At 33.8% G+C, this 25,119-nt stretch overlaps 1 protein-coding gene across 2 annotated transcripts in view; it reads right to left on the bottom strand.

Annotated features, from left to right (window-relative positions):
* Positions 1-25,119, bottom strand: part of LOC126884185 (uncharacterized) — a 155,889-nt gene that overhangs the window by 59,050 nt on the left and 71,720 nt on the right. For both annotated transcript variants that reach the window (XM_050650043.1, XM_050650042.1), the window contains 3 exons: positions 15,935-16,244; positions 14,035-14,245; positions 3,552-3,728 (listed from right to left, as the gene is read on the bottom strand). In XM_050650043.1, the coding sequence (XP_050506000.1) occupies positions 3,552-3,728; positions 14,035-14,245; positions 15,935-16,219 (673 nt within the window). In that variant the 5' untranslated portion in view covers positions 16,220-16,244. The remainder of the gene's footprint in view (positions 1-3,551; positions 3,729-14,034; positions 14,246-15,934; positions 16,245-25,119) is intronic.

The raw sequence follows: 25,119 nt of genomic DNA, 5'->3' as shown, positions 1-25,119 counted from the left end.
TTCAACAAGCTTCTCCAATCATTTCGATTAACCGCTGTTCTTTTCCATGAACGCGTTCCCAGGAAGTTCCTGGCATCCTCATCGACTTCGTCTTCCCATCTCTTTTTAGGTCTTCCAACAGGTCTTTTTCCCTGCGTTCTTGCATGAAAATAATATAACAATAGACAACTATACTATTGAACGTGTGGATGCCTTCACATATCTGGGCACAGAAATCAATCAGAAGAATTCCGTAAGTAGTGAAATTAATACACGCATTTACAGTGGAAATCGTACATACTATGCTAATAAAAGATTGATGACATCGAAATTATTAGAAAAAAGAACCAAAATGACTATCTACAGAACTTTGATTAGACCCGTAGTAACCTATGGTTGTGAAACCTGGGTAATGACGAAAAAAGATGAAGCCCAACTCAGGACATTCGAGAGAAAGATACTGAGAAAAGTATATGGCCCGGTGCAAGAGGAAGACAGCACATGGAGAATCAGGAGAAACGCCGAGGTTAATGAACTGAATGAAGGGTATGACATTGTAAGATTTGTGAAAAGTCAAAGACTGTCATGGCTAGAACATATTCAGCGACAAGAAGACATGAAAATGACAAAGGAGATGTTACAGTGGAGTCCGGTAGGAAGGCGGAAACAAAAGAAGGCCCAGGACGATATGGTTGGATGACGTGGAAGACGACCTGAAAACCATGAATATAAGACAATGGAGGAGAAGGGCCCAAGAGAGATCTGAATGGAAGGACATTGCCAGACAGGCAAAGACCCATCCAGGGTTATAATGCCAAAAGAAGAAGAATAATAACAGTTAACAATATGGTCTCAATATACCTTTAAAGAAAACAAAGCTTATGATCATTAGCAAGAAAAAGATAACAGAAGGTCAAATCTACGTCAACCAAAACCCTGTAGAAAGAGTGACGCACTACAACTACCTCTGCACCATAATAAATGAAGAATGGACCAACAACTAACAACCAAGAAATCAGCGAATCGAAAAAGCTAGATCGACCTTCAATCTGATGGGGATCTTCTTCAAGAGTCACAACCTCTCTTGGCATAAAAGTAAGGAATGCTGCGATGCTACGTCTTCTCTGTTCTTTTTTATAATGTTACATCGTGGACCTTGATCGAAGATATGTGCAGAAAATTGAAAGCATTTGAGATGGGGCTATATCGGAGAATACTTAGAATTCCGTGGACTGACCGAGTCACAAATGAAGAGGTCCTCAGAAGAATGAAGAAGAACCGAGAGGTACTGACCAACATCAAATATTAAAAGAAACAGTATTTCGGACACAAAATGAGTGAAAAGATTGTGACGGGTATTTATTTCAAGACGACAGACTTAGTAAAACACAGGTTAAAACAAAATACGTATATTCAATGTAATTATGTACAGATAAAAAAGAATTAAAAATAAAATACAATTCTATTTGCCGTCGCGTTGCAGCTAAGTCCTCCCCCGGATAGACGTCTGTAAAAGGAATGCAAAAGTAATAACAATCCGAAATATTCTTACACCTCAGTGCAGTGTAAGTTGCAAAACAGTCACGCGATTAAAATATATAAATTTATCGGGAGCTCGCTCACCTCGCTTGCTGCCGTTTAATTATGAGCTTCAACACGGTACACCTTGCTGTTCAAGTTGAACTGCATTAGCTTGCGAGATCACGTCACTACGGTGACTCGCTACTCAGATCGGCCTGCCTCGCTCACCTCGCTTGGCTGGTAGTGGAGCCTAGAGCGGTCGCTTCAAGACTGGAGAATCTCGGGCCGCTGGCCTCCTTAAGTATCTCTCTGCCTGTGCTGTTTCGGAGAAGTGGAAATGAGTGGGGCATCTGCTCGGACTGTGGAACTCGTACGGTTCTAGTGTTGGTGCGTGTTCGCGGCGTATCATTACAAGATATGCGAAATAAATCCAGACATACCCTCCTAAAGCCATCCTCCAAGGGAAAATATTTGGAAAACGAGGTCCAGGTAGAAGAACATCTTGGTCAAAGAACCTCAGAATCTATGCAGTTTAACACAACATCTGTACAGCTTTTCCGCTCTGCTGCAGATAAGATAAAGATTTCCATGATGATCGCCAACATTCGTCACGGAGAGGCACATCAAGAAGATAGGCACTGCTCTCCAACTAAACGTTTCGTATTTCGCACAGACCGAACTCAAACTGATCGGTAAACATAAAAGGATTCAAACGTTTCGATCTATCTCAGCGTTTCTATTATATTTCTTACTTACACTATAACCATCGATCCTCATTCAACGGAGGGTTAATGTTAAGTTTTTCGACGCATTATCCAATACTATTCTTAGTGCAGAAAGCCACTGCGCATCCGCTAGGAAAAATATTCTGATTCGGATTTTTTGCACAATCTTACTCAAAAAGGGCCCCTTTTAACAAATTTGCATGTTGTCAGGTCCAAAAGTGAGTCAAAAATTGTTTAAACATTTTTTTCTGTGTTCTTACTAAATTTTTTTTGCACCGAACATGGTTTTTTAGGTTTCTTTTATCATTCCAAATAGAAAAGGTATTTGGTGACTTTTCTCTAAAGTTGATAGTTTTTGACATATAGGCGAGTAAAAATCTAAAAATTGCGAAATTGGCAATTTTTAACCTTAAAAAACTATGTGAAAAACTGAAAATTTCAATGTTGCCAAAATAGATAGATATTTTTTAAACATCGATTGATGAAATCCCGTAGAGTTTTTGCAATACAGTATCGAAAACCCCTTTGTTTTTTAATTGCTAATCAAGCGGGTGCGGCACTATATTCAACCGTTGCATGTACCTAGATGTAATCGGAAAACATTTGAAGTTTAAAAAAAATTGTTTAAAACATTTTTTGACCCATTTCTGACTCTGGCAACATGCAAATTTGTTAATAGGGAGCCTTTTCAAGTAAAGATGGTGAAAAAAAATTGAATCAGAATATTTGTCCGCACCTATATTTACGCATATGTATTACATACATGCAACATTAAAAATAGAGTCTTCCCGCTTGATTAGCAATTAAAAAACAAAGGAGTTTTCGATATTTCATTGTAAAAACTCTTCGGAATTTCATTAATCGATGTTTAAAGAATATCTATCTACTTTGGCAACATTGAAATTTTTAATTTTTCACATAGTTTATGACGGTTAAAAATGGCCGATTTCGCAATTTTTAAATTTTTAATCGCTTATATGTCAAAAACTATCAACTGTAGAGAAAAGTCACTACAGATATTTTCTGTTTGGAATTATCCAAAAAACCTAAAAAAACTTTGTTCGATGTAAAAAAAAATAATTTTACGAAAAAAACAAAAAAAGATGTTTAAAAAATTTTTGACCCACATTTGAACCTGGCAACATGCAAATTTGTTAAAAGGGGTCCTTTTTGAGTAAGATTGTGCAAAAAATCCGAATCAGAGTATTTTTCCTAGCGGATGCGCAGTGGCTTTCTGGACTATCTAATATTAAGGTACTTACTGAATGCTTATGAAAGCAATAAAATTTACATTCTATATTAACCAAATATTAAATTAAAAATCACCTCTAAGTAAACTTTCTAATCCATTTACATTCTTTGATATATCGTCTTCTCCCCCAATACAAACTGTAGTTCTATAACCTGTTAATGAAGGTGCTATCGTTGTCGCTACTTCCAATAATAATGGTACTGTGATAATCATTTTTACGCCAGCGTTCTGGAACTGCCTTTTTATTTCATCTAAAAAATAAAATAAAACCTATATAAAACCAAAATATTTTTTATTTTTAAATATAATGAACAAATGCCACATGTTCACACATTCTACTGAACGGTATGACAACAAAAGAAAACATAAGTAGTAGTTCAGAGAAATAAGGAAAAAAATATCCTGTTGGTGACACAACCCCCTCCAGGCCAAAATTTTTTGAGTAGTAGGGATATCTATAATACTAACCTATATGTTTCCTGCAGACGATTTTGATGATATACATAGTTATAAACAAATGAAGATCAAAAAACGGTAAATTTTCGCTTTTTTCGTCTATTGCCAAAAAGTTAAGCATTCTAAACAAATTTGTAAGGAAGAAACTCATAAATCGTATAAAAAACTTCAATATGGCGTTCGCTGAATATATATATCCTTACTGGTTGCTTAGAAAATTGCAAAATAAATCATAAATTTTGAGTTTTTATAAATATTCATAACTTATGTAAAAATTAACTTAAAACCTTGTTATTACACGGAATGCTGAGACTTCTGGTGCTTAAATCATACCCTAAATTTCAAAGCAAGTGGTAAAATAGTTTAAAAGTTATTTAATTTGTTTATCCCAAATTCATTTTTTTTGCAACACTATAAGTCAGAAAATTATGAAGTTACAGTAATACTTTGGAGAGATTATGAAAGAAGATTTACACTATTAATTTAATGTAAAAAAATGACAAAAAATAATTCTAAATATTGCAAAATTATTTTGCAAGAACATGTAAATTAAAAAAGGGGGCTAACTTCGTCCCTAATTGTCCTAGGGCAATTGTTTTCTTTCTAAATATGTATAAAAATTCAGTCTTTCTAAATACGAAAAAATAATTTTTCTACGGGTAACGGTTAAAAAGTTATTCTAATTGTTTTTAAGTAAGCAAAAAATCGACATGTTTATACAAAATAATTTTACACTGTTTAAAATTACTTTTTGTCATTTTTTTTTAATTAAGTTGATAGTATAAATGTTCTTCTTTCATAAACTGTCCGAAGTATTATTGTAACCTCATAATTTTCTGACTTATAGTGTTGCAAAAAAAAATGAATTTGGGATAAACAAATTATAACTTTTAAACTATTTTACCAGTTGCTTTGAAATTTAGGGTATGATTTAAGCACCAGAAATCTCAGCATTTCGTGTAATAAGAAGTTAATTTTTACATAAGTTATGAATATTTATAAAAACTCAAAATTTATGATATATTTTGAAATTTTCTAAGCAACCAATAAAGATAGACATATTCAGCGAACGCTGTATTGAAGTGTTTTATACGATTTATGAGTTTCTTACTCTCAAATTTGTTTAAAATGCTTTTTGGTAATAGACGAAAAAAGCGAAAATGTACCGTTTTTGATCTTCATTTGTTTATAACTATGTATATCATCAAAATCGGCTGCAGGAAACATATGTTATTATTATAGATGTCCATACTACTCAAAAAATTTGGTTTCGGCCTGGAGGGGGATGTGTCACGAAAAAATCTTATTTCACTGGACTATAGGTAAATACTTCTTAAATTTTTATGTCAAAGCTTTTTTTATAAAAGTCACATGTAGAGACATTTCAGCTAATAAATAGCATTATTGGTCCTTTATGTTGCAGATCTAATATACCTGGATCCCGCGTACCAAAAAAAAGTTGATTAATAGCAAGCTGAAAATTTGTTAATAGCTTAACGGTGTCTAGTCGGACAAACTTTGTTGTATGGGAACACTGGAACAGGGGAAGTTTTAATTGTGGAACAGGTAGGTTAAAAATTTGGAATGTCAGACTACGAAACACTTCCGTGTATTTTGTCGGACAGAACTTCCAATTGATTTGTTACCACTTCATTAAACTCTCATACAAAAATCAGACTGGTGTTTATCACCAACTGGGCATTTTAATGAGTGGAACACGAAGAACATGTCAAATGACAGGAATCATGTTGGTCAGTAATAGAAGTCTGATTTTTGCATGAGAGTTTAATGAAAGGGTAACACATCAATTGGATGTTCTGTCCGACAAAATACATGGGACGTTTTCGTAATCAAACGTTCATAGTGATGTAAGAAGAGAATATTCTCAAGAGAATGTTCTCGGCCGGAATATTCTCCTTCTTGAGAATATTCTCTTGAGAGTTGCTGCGTCCTTAATCGTGCTAAGACGATACATAAAAAAGAAAAATGAAAAACAGAAAATGTTTGTACGACTTTTCTAAGTAAACGCGAAACAATGAGGAGAAATTTAACTATAGAAATAATGCTAGACAATTATTTGTTTAAGAATTTTACAAGAATGTCAAAAAGTGATTTCTAACTATTAATAAATATGATAGGGCCAAGAATAGAAAAGAAAGATCAAACATGAGAAACGCAATATCAATCTCAAGTTCTTCAGTTTTTGTAGTAGTTCACTACTCTTCCATTTGTCTCATAGTTCCAGAAGTATGCCAAGTTCCACAACTCTGGACGTAAATGTACAGCATTAATAAACCTTATTGTGATTTCATTTGACCACGTATTCATCTTTTCTTTGTATGTTTTGACAAAACCAAATTAAATTTCAGCAGAGAATAGGAAATAAAGAGGAAATATAGAGCAACATGCAAAATTTTCCACAACAGTTCGACTTTATCGGCAACGCATCAGCAACTAACTACAATAGTGTTCAAATACCAGCAAGATTTCGGCCACATGGCTCGGCCATATGGCGATATTTTAATTAGATGGCTGTAATGTTGCCAGCAACATACCAAATATATATTTTCAGCAACATATTGCTTCAGAAACTAGCCCATGTAAATGCCACTTTAGACGTAGACCAATTCATGACTGAGCTGGCGACTCGTGAAAAACAAAATCCCACAACTTCTCATCAGTACAATGAAATGCAGAATGTAGATGACCAGGATCAGCTAATGATAGAAATAGATTCTGAATCTGAGGCCTCATCTTTTTCTGATTAGATCACCACATCCATTACTTGCATTATTTGCATTATTTGTTAAGAAGAAACTTTCATTTTTTTTATCAAATAAATTTTGTGTTCTCTGTTGTTTTTGTATTTTCTTTATATATAAAGCACACTGTTGTTTAGTCTCATAATTTTGTATATGATTTCATGCTTTTAATACCCTATTGCATCTTTAACAATATCCCTAAGTGCGTCATAGGGTTCATTCTCAGAAAACTCTCCATATCGAGAATATTCTCCGATTTTTCATTCTCGAGAATTTTCCAACACTAGACGTTCCAAATTTTTAAACTGTTCCACAATTAAAACTTCCCCTGTTCCAGTGTTCCCGTACATCGAAGTTTGTCCGACTAATGAGAAATTCACACCGAGAATGCAGTACGGCTAAGATAGGGCAATACATTTCTAATGGGGAATAAACGCACAGGGTTGTCGGTCTTCACCAGTTCTTCTCTTCTTCTTCTTAACTCAGGCGAGACTCGTTAGTCTCTGGCACTTGGTCATAAGACCTTTGTACCAAACCCTGTTCTTCTCCTTAAACTTTAATAAGTCCTGTGGCCTCAACGAAGGCCAACAGTTTTCTTATTGGTAGTTTTAAGATCTCTTCTGGTTCAAACCTCATTTGACCAGTGAAGTTCTGCCTTACATCACCTAGCACACTGCAATAGCATAGTATGTGTATGGCAGTTTCTTCTTCCATTTCGCACTTTCTGCACCATGGTTCATTCACCTTACCTAGCTTGTATAGGTGATTTCTTAAACGACAATGTCCAGTCACCATTTCAGTGACCGTTTTGATCTCTCGTTTATTGAGGTTCATCAAACTGTTCGAGAGTTTTTTATCAATATTCTTGATTATTTTTTTAGTCTGGATTTGCCCTTGAGTGGTTCTCCATTTATTTTGATGATTCTTTATCAGCCATTTCTGAACCTCGTTTTTCATAGCATCTTTAGTGATGCCACAGAAAGGTTCTGGGCCTTCAAAAGTTTTTCTCGAGCCTTGTTTCGCTAACATATCTGCTCGTTCGTTCCCATGCACCCCTTCATGACCCGGCACCCATATTAAAGACACTTTGTTGTCTTTTGCCAGGTTATTGAGGAGATCTTTGCAGTTTCTCACCAGTTTTGATTTGGTGAGAGGGTTCTTTACAGCCAGAATAGCCGATTGGCTATCTGTGTAAATGTTGATTCTCTTAGCTTTAGGGTCCTCATCAATTATTTCATCAATGCAGGCCACCAAAGCAAAAACTTCAGCCTGGAACACCGTTGTATGTTGACCTAGGCTGTAAGATTTATTATAGTTACATGTTGGCCCAAAGACTCCTGATCCAGTACCATGGGCAGTTTTAGATCCATCAGTGAACCATATTAAGTCTCCATTAATGTTTGTGACTTTTTGTTCTCTAGATGGTATAATTGTGTTAATCTTCTCAGTGAAGATTAGTTCTGGTGTCATCATATCTAAGTTCATCATAAAGATGTATTCTTCAAGTATCTTCACCAGTTGTTGATTGCTCTCTCAAGAGCGTCGCACAGAAACCGTGGCAACACTGAATGCGCATTCCTATCTTAACCGTACTGCAATCCCAGTGTGAATTTCACGTTAAACACCGTTAAGCTATTAACAAATTTTCAGCTTGCTATAAATTAACTTTCTTTTGGAAGGCGGGATCCAGGTCTATAAAGGTAATAGTATGTAGAGAAAGAGAAAGTTCTCTATTGGTCGGAATGCAGAATCCTTGGTGACTTGGTGATCTATTGTCAGAGCTTTTTACAAATTTATAAAACATACAGGCCGATAAATAGCGAACAATGGGAGAATCTACAGTATACATTCATCACCTGCCCGCTTATCTAGATAAAATTACAACAGAATTCTGTTATACGTACATTATATTCTATATACGTACGGAAGCGTTAGCGATATTTTAGTAGTTTTCGATCGGATGACCGATCATCATCAGTGCTTACCTAAAATGCGTATAACCTCATAAGATAATGCAAAGTTTTTAAATTTTGACTACGGTTTTAAAAAGTTATAGGTTATACTCACGTGATTCTAACATGCTAACCACCAAAATACAAACATAAGTGGGTAAAAACCCTCTACAATTGATCCGTCATGGAAACACACATAAAGTATGTGAACTTAAACATGGATGTACAAAATATCCAATGTATTATGCTCCAGGTACCATTTTTGAGCCCAAAATTGACTTGTTCACATGTTGACTATATGGTGACAAGTGGCAATGATAGCGGACATTCCGAACGATGACATAACAGAAATGACAGTTCCACAGGAAGTTGAAAAATTTACCTGTCAGTTATGTAGAATCTACAAGCTTTACTCTGGATTCTACATAACTGACAGGTAAATTTTTCAACTTCCTGTGGAACTGTCATTTCTGTCGTGTCATCGTTCGGGAGGTCCGCTATCACTGCCACTTGCCGCCATATAGTCAACATGTAAACAAGTCAATTTTGGGCTCAAATAGTACCTGGAGCATAATACATTTTAATATTTTGTACATCCATGTTTAAGTTCACATACTTTTTCTACGTTTCCATGACGGATCAATTGTAAAGGGTTTTTACCCACATATTTTTGTATTTTGGTGGTTAGCATGTTAAAATCCGTGACGATATCTCGTAACGCGACAGTTCGTAACCGGACAACTGGTAACAGACAATTCGTAACAGCGACAGTTCGTAACGGCGACACTTCGTAACGGCGACATTTTGTAACTATACAAATTCGTAACGGATAATTCCTAACGTACAAATTGATTTTCTTCTGTTTATTTTTGTTAACGTAGAAATTACTGTTATTACAGTTATAATTAAAAGTATGTTTATTAATTTAATGAATCAGTACCAGGAGAAACATATTTAACACATTTTATGTTTCGTGTTTCAGAATATATTAAAAGTCTTTTTCTGCAACCGTGTTAAAAATGCAATTTTTAGCACTCCATAGGAACGTTAAAAATGCTACTTTAAAGCACTAGTGCTTTAAAAATTTTAAGTCACTGCAGTTAAAAGTGAATTGTCAAATTGTGAAACGTCAAAATATTTATATTTCATTTATTAACGTTAATATTAATAGTACAACTTGCGCAATTTTTTTTTATTTAAATTTATGTGTCTCGGCAGCAATGGCATGGCCATTGACACAAACAATATTGGTTATACAATAATTAATTACAATAAGGACTTAAAACTAAATATTATAACAGTTAATTTCTATATCTTAAATAACATTAGGTAAAAATTATGAAGAAAAAAAAATTGGATATACAATCATTGGATACTATAGAGACGTACAACTAATTATAAAATTGCTTCGGTCTTCTTGGGATACTTCGGACGTTGTTTAGTCATAGTAGCAGTTGCATATCAACTAGTAAGATTACTGGAAGAATTGGATCCAGACATGGTGTTGCTAACAGTGGGGGAACATTGATTTAAATTGTTACTCATGTAGTCAAAAGTAACTTGAATTTGTTTATATTAACGCTTTGGATGTCTGGAAATAAGTGATAACCTTGGATACATCACTGCAATACTGGTTGCTTAACCGTTGGCGTCCGTTGGGACGGAATAGCAACAGTGAAAAACTATTGACAGTTTGACACTGAATCTGTTTAAGTTGGAAGATTATTAAGTAAAACATCTCTTACTGACCGAAGTTACAGCTTGTTCTTGATGATTAACACGTAACACAATTGTTATTAGTCATTATTTGAGCGAAAACAAATTTTGATAACTAGTATTTACAGTAATAATTACAAATTTCGGCACCAATTTACAGATCGATACATTCACGTTCTGACGTACTTGCGTAATTTAAAAAAGGTGGTTTAAAAGGTTTTTTAAAATTTAATTTAAACTGTATTATTGCATTTTTAACATGTTTGTAGAATAAACAAGTTTATGTAACGGTATAATATTTTCGCTAACAATTTTTAGACATTCCCCTCGAGTGTAGACAACCAGTTCTACCTAGTACGGGTCATAGGTTTTATGGTTTCAGCAATTAACAAAAATATTGTATTTTATAAATTTATAACGTTTGTAGAAAAAATATTGTATGATATACGTGTTAAAAAGTACATTTTTAAACCACTCATGTGAATTGCAGAATTCGCTTCGCTCATTCTGCAAACTTTCACATGCGTGCCTTAAAATTGTACTTGTAACACTTATATCATAAATAACTATTAAACACAAACAAATATTTAAATACATACAACTTTTAATAATATTTTTAAAAATTTATCCCTCTTATTGTTCCTTAAAGTTGCATATACCTACACTAAGGAATAATGAAGTAATTCGTGAAACATTTAAGCCAACAACCGTCTTTAGACATTCCCAATTTTCTAGTAAACATTTTGTATAGGAAAGATTATAATTATTTACCTATTATTATAATAAACCTTGTGATTGGTTATAGCGTTGGAGTATTCAATCAACGGTTATAGTTGATACGAGGGCTGGCTTTTAATACTTACTTTAATACTTGGTTTAAATACCTTAATTATATTCTGAAACACGAAATATGAAATGCCTTAAAAATGTTTATCCTGATACTGATTCGTTAAATTGATAAACATAATTTCATTTATAATTGTAATAACATTTTTTAGTTTCCACGTTAACAAAAATAAACAGAATAATTCAATTTGGACGTTTCGAATTGTCCGTTACGAATTTGTATAGTTACGAACTGTCGCCGTTACTAACTGACGCTGTTACGAAATGTCCGTTACTAGTTGTCCGGTTACGAACAGTCGCGTTACGAGATATCATGGAACCGTTAGAATCACGTGAGTATAACCTATTAAATTTTTAAAACCGTAGTCAAAATTTAAAAACTTTGCATTATCTTATCAGGTTATATGCATTTTGGGTAAGCACTGGTGATGATCGGTCATCCGATCGAAAACTAGTTTTGTGATGTAGCCCTTTTTAAGGATTTTAACAAATATCTCTTTTATAAAGGATTTTATTCGTTTTTTTTTAAGGGAAAATTCTCTATAGGTCGGAATGCAGAATCCTTAGTGACTATCTATTGCCTGAGCTTTTTACAAATTTATAGAGGATACAAGCCGATAAATAGCGGAAAATGGGAGAATCTACAATATACATTCATCACCTGCCCGCTATATACTCAAATATGAGTACAATAAAATAAGGAAAAACAGCTTTAGATATTTTTCGGTTCGGGGGCCACCACCATCGGCTGACCTACGTTTCTTCTTTTCAGAGTCTTCAGAGCCGCCTGTGGTGTATGCCGAAGCGAACTAATTCTGGCTGTCTCACTAAGCAAAATAATAAAATACTATATGCGTATAGACGCCTTAGCGACATCTACCTAGAGAAAGAGAAAATTTTATCAGCCTGTATGCTTTATAAATTTTAAAAAGCTCAGGCAATAGATAGTCACCAAGGATTCTGCTAGAAGTACACTTAGACAAAAAAAGAGACAATATCTGCAACAACAAATTGAAAAACTAGAAGGAGAAAACAGACGCAATCAAAGTAAAAATTTCTACAGAGAGGTAAGACAACATAAGAGAGGCTCGTATATAAGGACACCCAACTTCGTAAGAGACAAAAATGGAGAAATGCTGGCTGCCGAAAACAAAATAATAGAAAGATGGGCTGAATATTTTGAAGAGCTCCTGAATATCCAAAATTTCACTGATGAAAACAATACAAATGGTGGAAACAACGGAGAAAATGAGTATCAAACGGCCGAATTAGAAATATCCCCACCAAGCATGCAAGAAATTACGCATGCCATAAAAAGGCTTAAAAACGATAAATTTCCTGGTCTGGACAATATTGATGCCGAGCTAATTAAAACAGGCGGTCATCAACTCATAAGTAAAATCCATCAATTAATAGAAAAGGCTTGGCAACAAGAAATAATGCCGAAAGAATCGTGTGGTAGTATTATTGTACCAATACACAAGAAAGGAAAAAGGAATCATGCATGAATTACAGAGGAATCTCACTAATCAACACTAAGTATAAAATATTGGCTTCGATATTATTAAAAAGTTTAGTACCATACGCCGAAGAAATAGTTGGTGACTACCAGTGTGGTTTCAGGCCTGGCAGATAGACTATTGATCAAATACTTACAATAAGACAAATGCTTGAAAAGTATTGGGAATATAATCAGGACGTGCATCAGATCTTTATAGACTTTTAGACAAAAATCACACTAGACATAACTGCTCGGGGAGCTAAAATCATACTCGCCTTTGACGATGACGTAGACGCAGTAGCACAACCAACATTAGAAATTAAGGATATTTTCTCGAGCTTTGAAGGAGCTGCATTAAACATAGGTCTAAAAATAAATGAAGATAAAACAAAATACATGGTCGTCTCAAAATAAAAACGACGGCGAATAAGGCAAAACATTACTATAAACGATCACAACTTCGAAGTGGTTAAAGAATTTAAATATCTAGGAGCAACAATCTCAAATGACAACAAATTAGAGCGAGAAGTTGAAACGAGAATAATGGCCGGAAACATATCTATCTTTGCAATGCAACATCTAATGAAGTCAAAACTTCTTTCACGGGGTGCAAAAATCCAGATATATAAGACCATAATACGACAAGCAGTCGCGTATGGAAGCGAAACATGGACGCTAACAGAAAGAGAAGTAAATAAATTGCTGGTGTGGGAACGTAAAATCCTTCGAATAATATATGGCCCTTGCAGAGACAGCGTGACAAACGAATGGAGGCGCAGATACAATAACGAGCTAGAGTCTCTATTCGCAAAAGAAAATCTAGTCAGATATATAAAGTCCAATAGACTTAGATGGGCAGAGCATGTGATACGCAGTAACGACAATCGCCTTATAAACAATGTATTCTGGGAAAGGCCAGGTGGAAAGATGCAGTCAAAGAAGATCTAGAGAAAATGGGAGTGCGACAATCGGAATGAGTGGCACAGGACCGACAAACATGGAAGGCAATAGTAAACGCGGCAAAGACTCACGAAGGTTGTAGCGCCATTGATGATGATGAATCTATATTCCGACCTATAGAGAAATTTCTCTTTATCTATAAAGATGTCGTTAACGCGTCCGTACGCATAATATTTTATTATTTTGCTTTTAGTGGGACAGCCAGAATTAGTTCGCTTCGGCATACACCACAGGCGGCTCTGAAGACTGTGAAAAGAAGAAACCTGGGTCAGCTGATGGTGGTGGCCCCCGAATCGAATTAAATATCAACAGTATGCTCTTGTGGTTACATAAAATTTTTTTCTCAAAAAGTGTTTTGACTTACCAGGTGTGTACAAAGGATTAACGAAAGTCACTACTAGTCCTGCCTCCATGGCTCCATGACATACTATCACAAATTCAGGTATATTCGGTAATAACAGTCCAACAACCTCTCTTGGTTTCATTGCGCAATGAGATAGAGCCGCTTGAGCGAATCTGTTGACGAGAAACCTCAACATACTGAAGGTATAGTTTCTGCCCGATACCGCACATGTCTAAAATGAAAAATATTTACCTATACAATTTTAATTTAGCTAATAATGGTAAGACATTATTCATTCTTTAGTTATTCAAAGCATTTTTTCTTTACACTCAACAATGAGTAATTGGTTTCTATCATACATTATTGGTTAATTAATTACTAATTTCTATTCTATAGCCTTAGTCACAAGTTAGTGTAGGCTAGGTCACTGTGGCTTTTCAATTCTGATGGGCAAACTCAACGGTTTCTTATGGATATTTGACTGCTGCTTACGAATTTCGAGGGTGGATTTCGATCCGAGTGTCAAACAATTGATATAGATAATTTAATTGTTTATAAATGGTTTATATAGCCTTATAAACTCATAAACTAAAACTAAAAGAGAAAAAAAAATTCAAATAAAATTTCTTCCTTAATAAAACAACAAAGAAATAGCGTTTACTAAACTTAAATCCAACAATTAAAACTCAAGATATTGTAAAATTAGTGCATAATGCAAATGGCAATTGCAGAATAAGTATTTTTCGAATCTTTTTCGATCATAACTCGGCTTCTGCGCATGCAAATGAGCTTTACAAGTTCTCATTTTAAAGATTAATTCATAGGCTTTTAAAAAAGGTTGTTAAATTACTGTGTCTTTATTTGTATTTAAGTTATACCCGTTTGAAGTTATAATTTTCTTTAAAAAATTGTACATTAATTTGTTTATAAGGTTTTTAAAGCTTTGAGCAATAAACATTTATATTTTAATTAACAGTAATGATAGAAGAACTCAAAATCAAATGGAACATTTTGAACTTAGGAAAATGTTCGTAGATTTATTTTTGTCCAAGATATCGATATTCGAGGGCCCGGATAGCTCAGTCGGTAGATGTCTGACTTCCACGCAGGTAGAGCGGGGTTGAATCACAGAGCCGGCGAGAACATCTAGACATTTTTAAAAATGTTACAGGTCGACTCAGCCTGAATAAAATGAGTAGCTTGGATAAAACCAGGGGTAATAATAGGTGGTTGAAGCGTAGCACTGGGCACTGGCCCTGTTACCTTCCTTGTATACCGTAGGCCCTAGAGATAGCAGACTACCCTGCAATAATCCCAAAGTCGCGTTAGCGGTATAAAAGGGAGACTATTATATTATACAGTCGAACCCTCTTATTGAAATAGCCTTCGTGCCAAGCAAAAATATTCCTATAACCAGGGTATTCTAATAACCAATCAGTGTTGGCTAGTAGAAACGTTTCGGGACCTCAAATTTCTATTCCTTATAGGGAGATCTTCCTATAACTGGTATTCTAATAATCTGTATAGTTTTGAGTCGAAATTTGAATTAGAATCAGGGCCCTGGTTGAAGTCTCAGGTAGCAGAATTTTATGACTGGTAATTTTAAGATAGTTCACCGCTATGATAAGTGCCTGAATTTGTTGGGAGATTATGTAGAAAACTAGTACCTAGGTACCTATTTGAGTGTTTCTTTCAAATGTATATTTTTTTCTTGTACTTGTCTTTTTCTCTATTCCAAAACGTAACGTACTTCTTGGATAGCCTGCGTATTTACTAATAAGTTGGTGCGTTTTGATTGGGTTCAGTCTGCTTACAAGCCTCTCTGATGACGGGTACACCTAGAAACACTTGTCAGAGGATGGTAAGAGACCCGAATTGAATCGAAACGCAACCGTATATGTTTAATAAAAAAAATACTTACTGCAGCTATTTCGTCGCCCCATTCGTCACTTTTTTCAAACACATACTCCACTAAATTTGAGTTTGGTACCGGCTCACTGTCTCCCAGGGGAGACTTGACAATTCCACTTCCGAGGTTTCTCACAAACTGCCCAACTCTTTCATTACTTCGGACTACGTTTCTCTTTCTAGGATTATTCAATTGGACACTGTATGTTCTCTTATTTCCTAAAGAGTTTGGAAGGAGTGCGATGATTCCGTTTGGCGAGTTTTGTATCAAAAATGCGATTCTGTTTCTGGCAAGCATGGCGATGTTTCAGTCTTAAAGATAACTGTAACAAAAAAAAATGGGTAAGGATCATTTTTATTAAAAAATGTCTAGATATTTAAGACAGTTCTGTTTTGTTTCTTTTACACTAGAAGAAAATCTTATAGTGTAACAATAGTACCTATACCGATATAAGCAATATATAAGTATATAAGTAATACATATATCGTTTTAAAAACACTTGAAAAGCTGAAGAGCATAAAAACTGCAGCAGCGGGAGCATGCCAAATAGAATTCTATTTTAGTGACGTCATGTTGCCTAGCAACCTTCGATTCTCCCATTATGAAATTCTATTTTGTGACGTTAGCAAAATAGAATTCTATTTGGCGTGCTCTGGGCCCCAGGTAAAGATGGAATACCAAACGAATTACTGAAATATTGTAGAGCTGCAATGACAAAACAATAAACAACATTAACAAAATTATAAAACACAATAAAATACTGGAAGAATGGAGAACGAGCGAACTAATTCTACTATTCAAAAAAGGAGATAAAAACAGCCAGAAAACTAAAGGTTTCAACTTGCTAAATACTACCCTAAAACTTACAACTAAAATTTTACAAGAACTAATGAATCAGAGGATAATTATGAAAAGAGGATAATTATAAGGATTAGCAGATGAACAACAGGGTTTTCGTACTGGAAGATCGTGTACAGATGCAATATTCGTCATAAAGAAAATTACACGTCCCTCAAGTTAGCAGAACAAAGTCAGCAGAACACAGTTATTCTTGTACCATAATTAAGTGCTAATTTAATGCTAATTTAATGTTCCAAGTAAAAATTTATTGCTCTTCTTCTTTAAAAGTTATCGCATGTTCTGCTAACTTGAGACTCAAGTTAGCAGAACAAAGTCAGCAGAACACAGTTATTCTTATACCATAATTAAGTGCTAATTTAATGCTAATTTAATGTTCCAAGAAAAAATTTATTGCTCTTCTTCTTTAAAAGATATCGCATGTTCTGCTAACTTGAGACTCAAGCTAGCAGAACAAAGTCAGCAGAACACAGTTATTCTTATACCATAATTAAGTGCTAATTTAATGCTAATTTAATGTTCCAAGAAAAAATTTATTGCTCTTCTTCTTTAAAAGTTATCTCATGTTCTGCTAACTTGAGACTCAAGTTAGCAGAACAAAGTCAGCAGAACACAGTTATTCTTATACCATAATTAAGTGCTAATTTAATGCTAATTTAATGTTCCAAGAAAAAATTTATTGCTCTTCTTCTTTAAAAGATATCGCATGTTCTGCTAACTTGAGACTCAAGCTAGCAGAACAAAGTCAGCAGAACACAGTTATTCTTATACCATAATTAAGTGCTAATTTAATGCTAATTTAATGTTCCAAGAAAAAATTTATTGCTCTTCTTCTTTAAAAGTTATCGCATGTTCTGTTAACTTGAGACTCAAGCTAGCAGAACACTAGGTCAAAATTTTGATGAATAATTTATAATTGAATGCCAAAGTATTCTCTGAATTAAATGCTAATTTAATGTTCCAAGAAAAAATTGATTGCTCTTCTTCTTTAAAAGTTATCGCATGTTCTGCTAACTTGAGACTCAAGTTAGCAGAACAAAGTCAGCAGAACACAGTTATTCTTATACCATAATTAAGTGTTAATTTAATGCTAATTTAATGTTCCAAGAAAAAATTTATTGCTCTTCTTCTTTAAAAGTTATCGCATGTTCTGTTAACTTGAGACTCAAGCTAGCAGAACACTAGGTCAAAAATTTGAAAAATCATTTATAATTGAATGCCAAAGTATTATCTGAATTAAATGCTAATTTAATGTTCCAAGAAAAAATTTATTGCTCTTCTTCTTTAAAAGTTATCGCATGTTCTGCTAATTTGATAATCAAGCTAGCAGAACACTAGGTCAAAAATTTGATAAATGAAAGACTAAATTATTATCGAGGGCCGAAAATCCCTTAGAATAAATAAAAAGTGTCTTTTCAACGAGAGAATTGGAACTAATAATCACACCACAATTTCTCTTAGTTTGTCACCCCTGTAACTTATTAAAATAAACATTATAGAAGTTTTCAGGGAATTTCAGCCCTCGTTAAGACTGTAATCGTTCATTCTGTGTTTAAATTTTTCAAAAATATTTATTAGTTTTCTCAGGATTCGAAAAAAATGAATCCCCATTTGAATAGCATTGCAGCCAAAAATACGTACCCATCCCCTTAATGAAATTGATTTATCTCTGAAATATAAATAAACATACCAGTTTTCGGATTTCTAATTTTTTTTTAATTTTTTTTGGAAACTCAAAAAAGAAAAAATTTTAAATCGATTTTTCTAGAAAACGGTGTATTCTATCGACTTAAAACTAGAGTACCTTTTAGTTGTAGAATATCTCACAATTTAATAATCCAGAGTCAAACATGCTCCAAAATTAAAGATAAAAAAATTATGCGATAAAATATCTATTGCCCACCCAAAACGGACGGCTATGACCGGTACTAGTAATTCGTAATGCATGGAATGGATTTATCTCTGGAAGATAAATATGTGTACCAATTTTTATTTTTGTCAATAAAAGCGTTCTGGAGTTATTTAAGGAAAACTAATTAGGGAGACAGGAATCTCCTGTCTTCTTTTGTGGGTAGAGTTCAGAAAAGTTATCGTTTTTGTAAATAAATAGTAGTGTTCTGGAGATATTCAACTAATTCCATACGCCATCTTCGAAGAATCTCCAGTCTTCGCTTGTCGGGAGAGTTTCTGGATACCCTGTATACAGTGATGAGCGCACTAATAACCGACAAAATAACGCAAAAGATGGAAAACATATTAAGTTGTGAGATAAAAAGAAATGAACCTAATGGAAGTGTTAAATTAAGCGATAGTAACTTATAGATTGACATTATATTAATTGTTTCCCACCTTTAGACGTATAGGACGAATTTGAGAAATGCCACTGTCACAGTGACAGTTTTAGTTGACATACTCCTATGATACTTATAAAGGTGGGAAACAATCAATATAATGTCAATTTATATGTTACTATCGCTAAATATAACAATTCTACTAGTTTTATTTCTTTTTATCTCACCATTTAATATGTTTCCATCTTTTGCGCTATTTTGCCGGTTATTAGCACGCTCATCACTGTATAGCCTGGTTAGGCTGGCAATGTGTTATATTTTCTCGACTCTACTTTACGGGATAGAAGCATGGACACTTAACGCGTCGACTACTAAAAATTTGAAAGCATTTGAACTGTGGGTGTCTAGAAGAATCCTGAAGACATCATGGACCGAGCATGTAACAAATAACGAAGCCATGGGAAGAGTCAAAAAAGGAATGGAAATATTGGAAACAACATACTTCCGTCGTGGACATGGCACGTAAAAAAGAAGACCAGAGTATTCTCTGAATTAAATGCAAATTTAATGTTCCAAGAAAAAATGTATTGCTTTTTTTTAAAAGTTATCGCATATTCTGCTAACTTGAATTCAAGCTAGCAGTAGTTCAACTTTAACATTGAACAGTAGTTCAATACTTATGGATAAATCATCAAATAATTGAATACCACAGTATTCTCTAAACTAAATGCAAATGAAATGTTCCAACAATAAATTGAATTCTCTTTTTTTTCGGAAAACAAATTTAATTCCACTAGTGCTATCTAATACCTAGAGTTACGTTGTTATTCTTTGAAGGGGTCAAACCTTACTGGGGCTGTATTGTACAAATTCGTTTACAGCTTTGCTTAACTCTTTATGGCATGAGATTTTATAGAATTTCTAGACACTTGCTGCAAGGAAACAATCAATTATATGTACAAAATGGATCTTACCCTCACATTTCAAGAAACAGATGATAAACATTCGCGTTTGGTCGGACGAAGCCATGGGAATTTTACCAATATTTACCAAAAGCAGATGCGATTAGAAACTCTATAACCATTCTTCTTCAATGCACAATTGAAGTTTTTTTACCATTATTATTCGTCAATATTGCTTCAATAATATTGACCGTGACCGCCTTTCTGACAATTCAAAAATCTTAGCGATTATCAACGGTTCGGACTGTAACGTTGTCGATAATAATAAAAAAATATCATTTTACAATGACTTCCGACTCAGCAATAAAAAAAAGGATTTCGGTACCACTATTAATAGGTCTGGATCCCGCGTATGAAAAAAAAGTTGATTAATAGCAAGCTGAAAATGTGTTAATAGCTTAAGGGTGTCTAGTCGGTCAAACTTTGATATGTGGGAACACTGGAACAGGGGAAGTTTTAATTGTGGAACAGGTTAAAAATTTGGAAAGGTCAGACCACGAAAACGGCACATGTATTTTGACAGGTCTTGTGACATTTCATTTTAATGTATCTTCTCAGTAGCATAAACCTTACCATAATTATTTGCACAGGGTGACCAAAAAAACTAATTTTAATGTAAATTAATTCACACATTGAGAAGAATGGATGTAATTTATTTAATTCAAAATACATTTTAATGCTGTCAGAAAATATAAAAACATATTTATATGACAAACAAACACTGCTTTTCGCTTAAATTAGATGCTCAAACTGCCAACAGACAGGTGGGTGCAAGCTTTAACGTTGAATTTAAGCGAAAGCGATGTTTATTTGTGAAATAAACATTTTTTTTTCTATTTTCTGACAGTAGTACAATTTGTTCCGATATAAATAAATTACATACATTCTTCTTTTTGTGTAAATTTATTTAATTCACAAGTGTTTTATTGGCCAACCTGTATAAGTAATTATGGTAAGGTTTATATTACTGAAAAGATAATTGAGTAACCTTTCATACGAGCTATCACACGACCCCTATTTTCATTTTTATCTACTGTGCTGCTAGCTTAAAATCATGTTAGCAGAAGGTGCGATAGCTTTTTAAAAAATATAGCAATACATTTTTTCGTTGCATATTCAATTTGCATTTAAGTAAGAGAATACTCTGCCATTCAATTATAAATGATTGATCAATTTTTGAACTACTGTTCTGCTAGCTAGATTATCATGTTAGCAGACAATTTGATAATTTTTATAGAAGAAGAGCAATACATTTTTTTTGAAACATTAAATTTGCATTTACGTCAGAGAATACCCTGGCATTTAATTATAAATGATTTATCAATTTTTGAACTACTGCTCGGCTAGCTTGATTATCAAGTTAGCAGAACCTGCGATAACTTTTAAAGAAGAAGAGCAATAAATTTTTTCTTGGAACATTAAATTAGCATTTAATTCAGAGAATACTTTGGCATTCAATTATAAATGATTTATCAAATTTTTGACCTAGTGTTCTGCTAGCTTGAGTCTCAAGTTAGCAGAACATGCGATAACTTTTAAAGAAGAAGAGCAATAAATTTTTTCTTGGAACATTAAATTAGCATTAAATTAGCACTTAATTATGGTATAAGAATAACTGTGTTCTGCTGACTTTGTTCTGCTAACTTGAGTCTCAAGTTAGCAGAACATGCGATAACTTTTAAAGAAGAAGAGCAATAAATTTTTTCTTGGAACATTAAATTAGCATTAAATTAGCACTTAATTATGGTATAAGAATAACTGTGTTCTGCTGACTTTGTTCTGCTAGCTTGAGTCTCAAGTTAGCAGAACATGCGATAACTTTTAAAGAAGAAGAGCAATAAATTTTTTCTTGGAACATTAAATTAGCATTTAATTCAGAGAATACTTTGGCATTCAATTATAAATGATTTATCAAATTTTTGACCTAGTGTTCTGCTAGCTTGAGTCTCAAGTTAGCAGAACATGCGATAACTTTTAAAGAAGAAGAGCAATCAATTTTTTTTGGAACATTAAATTAGCATTAAATTAGCACTTAATTATGGTATAAGAATAACTGTGTTCTGCTGACTTTGTTCTGCTAGCTTGAGTCTCAAGTTAGCAGAACATACGATAACTTTTAAAGAAGAAGAGCAATAAATTTTTTCTTGGAACATTAGATTAGCACTTAATTATGGTATAAGAATAACTGTGTTCTGCTGACTTTGTTCTGCTAACTTGAGTCTCAAGTTAGCAGAACATGCAATAACTTTTAAAGAAGAAGAGCAATAAATTTTTTCTTGGAACATTAAATTAGCATTAAATTAGCACTTAATTATGATATAAGAATAACTGTGTTCTGCTGACTTTGTTCTGCTAACTTGAGTCTCAAGTTAGCAGAACATGCGATAACTTTTAAAGAAGAAGAGCAATAAATTTTTTCTTGGAACATTAAATTAGCATTAAATTAGCACTTAATTATGGTATAAGAATAACTGTGTTCTGCTGACTTTGTTCTGCTAACTTGAGGGACGTGAAAATTACTGAGAAATCACTAGAGCATAAAGTCGGCTTTACATTTACGAGTACTCGGATCCGAGTTACGAGTAGAACTGCGAACGTTTACATTAAATACGAGTGATTATTTTTACGTTTTCTTCACTTTATATTATGTGGAAATATTCATTATGTCTGCAATAGCTTTATATATACAGAGTGGGCCAAATAAAAGGAGCCACCCCGATATTTGGCAGTATTTCTTAGATTTTAAGAAAATAAAAAAACAGGTCACTTTTTGATCTAAGGGGGACACATTTTTACGGTACAAACATCTGTCATTTGTCATTTCCCTCCCTTCCACTCCCCCCACCCCTTATTTTTAAATAGGGAATAGACATAAATAGGTAATATCAAGATTGACATAAAAATTTATACAGGGCGTCCAAGAAAAATTATTTTAAATTAAATTAATTGACACAAAAAGAAGAATGTATGTAATTTATTTAACTCATTCTCATTCTGAATACATTCTACTGCTGATAAAAAACAGAAAAAAATATTTATCTGATAAATAAACACTGTTTGTTACTTAAATTCAATATTCAACCTAGCAAGAGGCAGATGGGTGAAAGCTTGATCATTAAAATTAAGCAAAAAGCAGTGTCTATTTATCAAAAAACATTTTTTCTGTTTTCTGTCAGCAGTAAAATGTGTTCTGAGTTAAATAAATTACATACATATTCTTCTTTTTGTGTCAATTAATTCAATTCAAAATAATTTTTCTTGGACACCCTGTATACATTTTTAAGTCGATGTTGATATTACTGAATAGAGAATTGAATAACCTTTCAAATGAGCTAGCACACGACCCCTATTCCCTATTTAAAAATAAGGGGTGGGGGAAGTGGAAGGGAGGGAAATGACAAATGACAGATGTTTGTACCGTAAAAATGTGTCCCCCTTAGATCAAAAAGTGACCTGTTTTTTTATTTTCTTAAAATCTAAGAAATACTGCCAAATATCGGGGTGGCTCCTTTTATTTGGCCCACTCTGTATATGCATTATTTATTTTCCCTTGAGTTTACATTCCATTCCATTCCACATTCAAATGATCGGAAAAATCAATAAACTCAGTTCCGCCACTTTCTATTTGTAAATTACACGCGCTCTCGTACCAACTCGTACTGCTACTCGGTTTGCGTTCAACTTCGATCCGTACTCGTATTTAAGTACAAGAGGTTCCGAGGAGGCGTTTATACTTCCAAGATGCACTCCGAGTAGAGTAACTCGGATACGAGTATTCGTAAATGTAAAGACGACCTAATAGACCAGCATTTCTGTATGTAATTGACTTGAAGAAAGCATTTGACACAGCAAGACTCAAATATGTAATCTTTTGTATAGGTAATAGAAAAGTTCCCCTAGATATCACATCTATTCTACCTTAACAACAACATTCTAAATATATCTACCGAAACAACAAAATAGAAGTCAGAATACATGAGCAACTTACAGAACCTATAGACATAGGCAGCGGAATAAGACAGGGAAACTCATTGAGCCCTATGCTATTCAATTTAATCATGGATGAAATATTGAATAAATACCTCGTAATTACACTGTCAAGCTACGGAGACCTGGTCAAAGAAGTGAGAAGGCAGAAACGCAAAAAATAGACTGGCCGGGTGCCTTAATAACATTATATGGCGAAACCGACATATCAATAATGAGATGAAGAGAAGAAGACAAGAATATATCAAGACAATGTAAGACCAATAATGACATATGCATTAGAAACAAAACCCGATACAACCACAATGCAAAGAATAGGTACTAGAAACGGCAGAAATGAGAGTAGGGGAGAGTCGGCTATTGGTGCGCACCTAAGGCAAATTCAGGAGATCTCACAAACTTGAACATTTCAGTTTCCAAATTTTTTGAAGATGTACTTCAAAGGCTTATGTATATTGGTAGGGACCGCATTTTTAATGAATGGGTGAACAGTAGGAGAGTGAAAGGCAAAATTTCCAATTAATGTAATGCGCACAATTGCCCGACCTATTCGGCTAATGCATATGTCGAATAACTGTGCACAATAATAGAACTTAAAAATTACCTTCGAAAATGTAACTTATTGAACAAAAATATTATTAAAGGAACAAACAAATATACGGAAAAAGATAAGAAACCAAGTTACCGATATTTAAAAAAAATCTAAGTATTGCAGAAGTCACAAATATATCGTTCTGGACTATCCTGTCGTATACATATGGCATGAGACCATACAGGGTATTCCATTAAAAAAAACATAAGTTTGGTCTGCCACTATGTTATCGAACACCCTGTAACAGTCTAGCTAATTTTGTAATATGAATCTCAACGTTGTCTACGATTTTTGTTATTAACTTTTATCGCTATCTATCACTATAGCGGATCTATTGAGCTTTACCCCACTAATCAATCACCCTGTATTTGTCAAACTTCTTGAGTTTTCAAAAACCGTATACAGGGTGAAATTTTTTCTATAAACAAAACGAACTAAGTTTTAAAACCGGACTTGATTTTTTCTAGTTTGAATAAATCAACTGATTAGGTGGTAAGTCGGTTCGCT

This window comes from Diabrotica virgifera, chromosome 5 (genome assembly GCF_917563875.1).
Source record: "Diabrotica virgifera virgifera chromosome 5, PGI_DIABVI_V3a".
NCBI classification, from domain to species: Eukaryota; Metazoa; Arthropoda; class Insecta; order Coleoptera; family Chrysomelidae; genus Diabrotica; species Diabrotica virgifera.
Note: the sequence above shows the minus strand (reverse complement) of the source record. Positions and strands in the feature narration are given on the sequence as shown.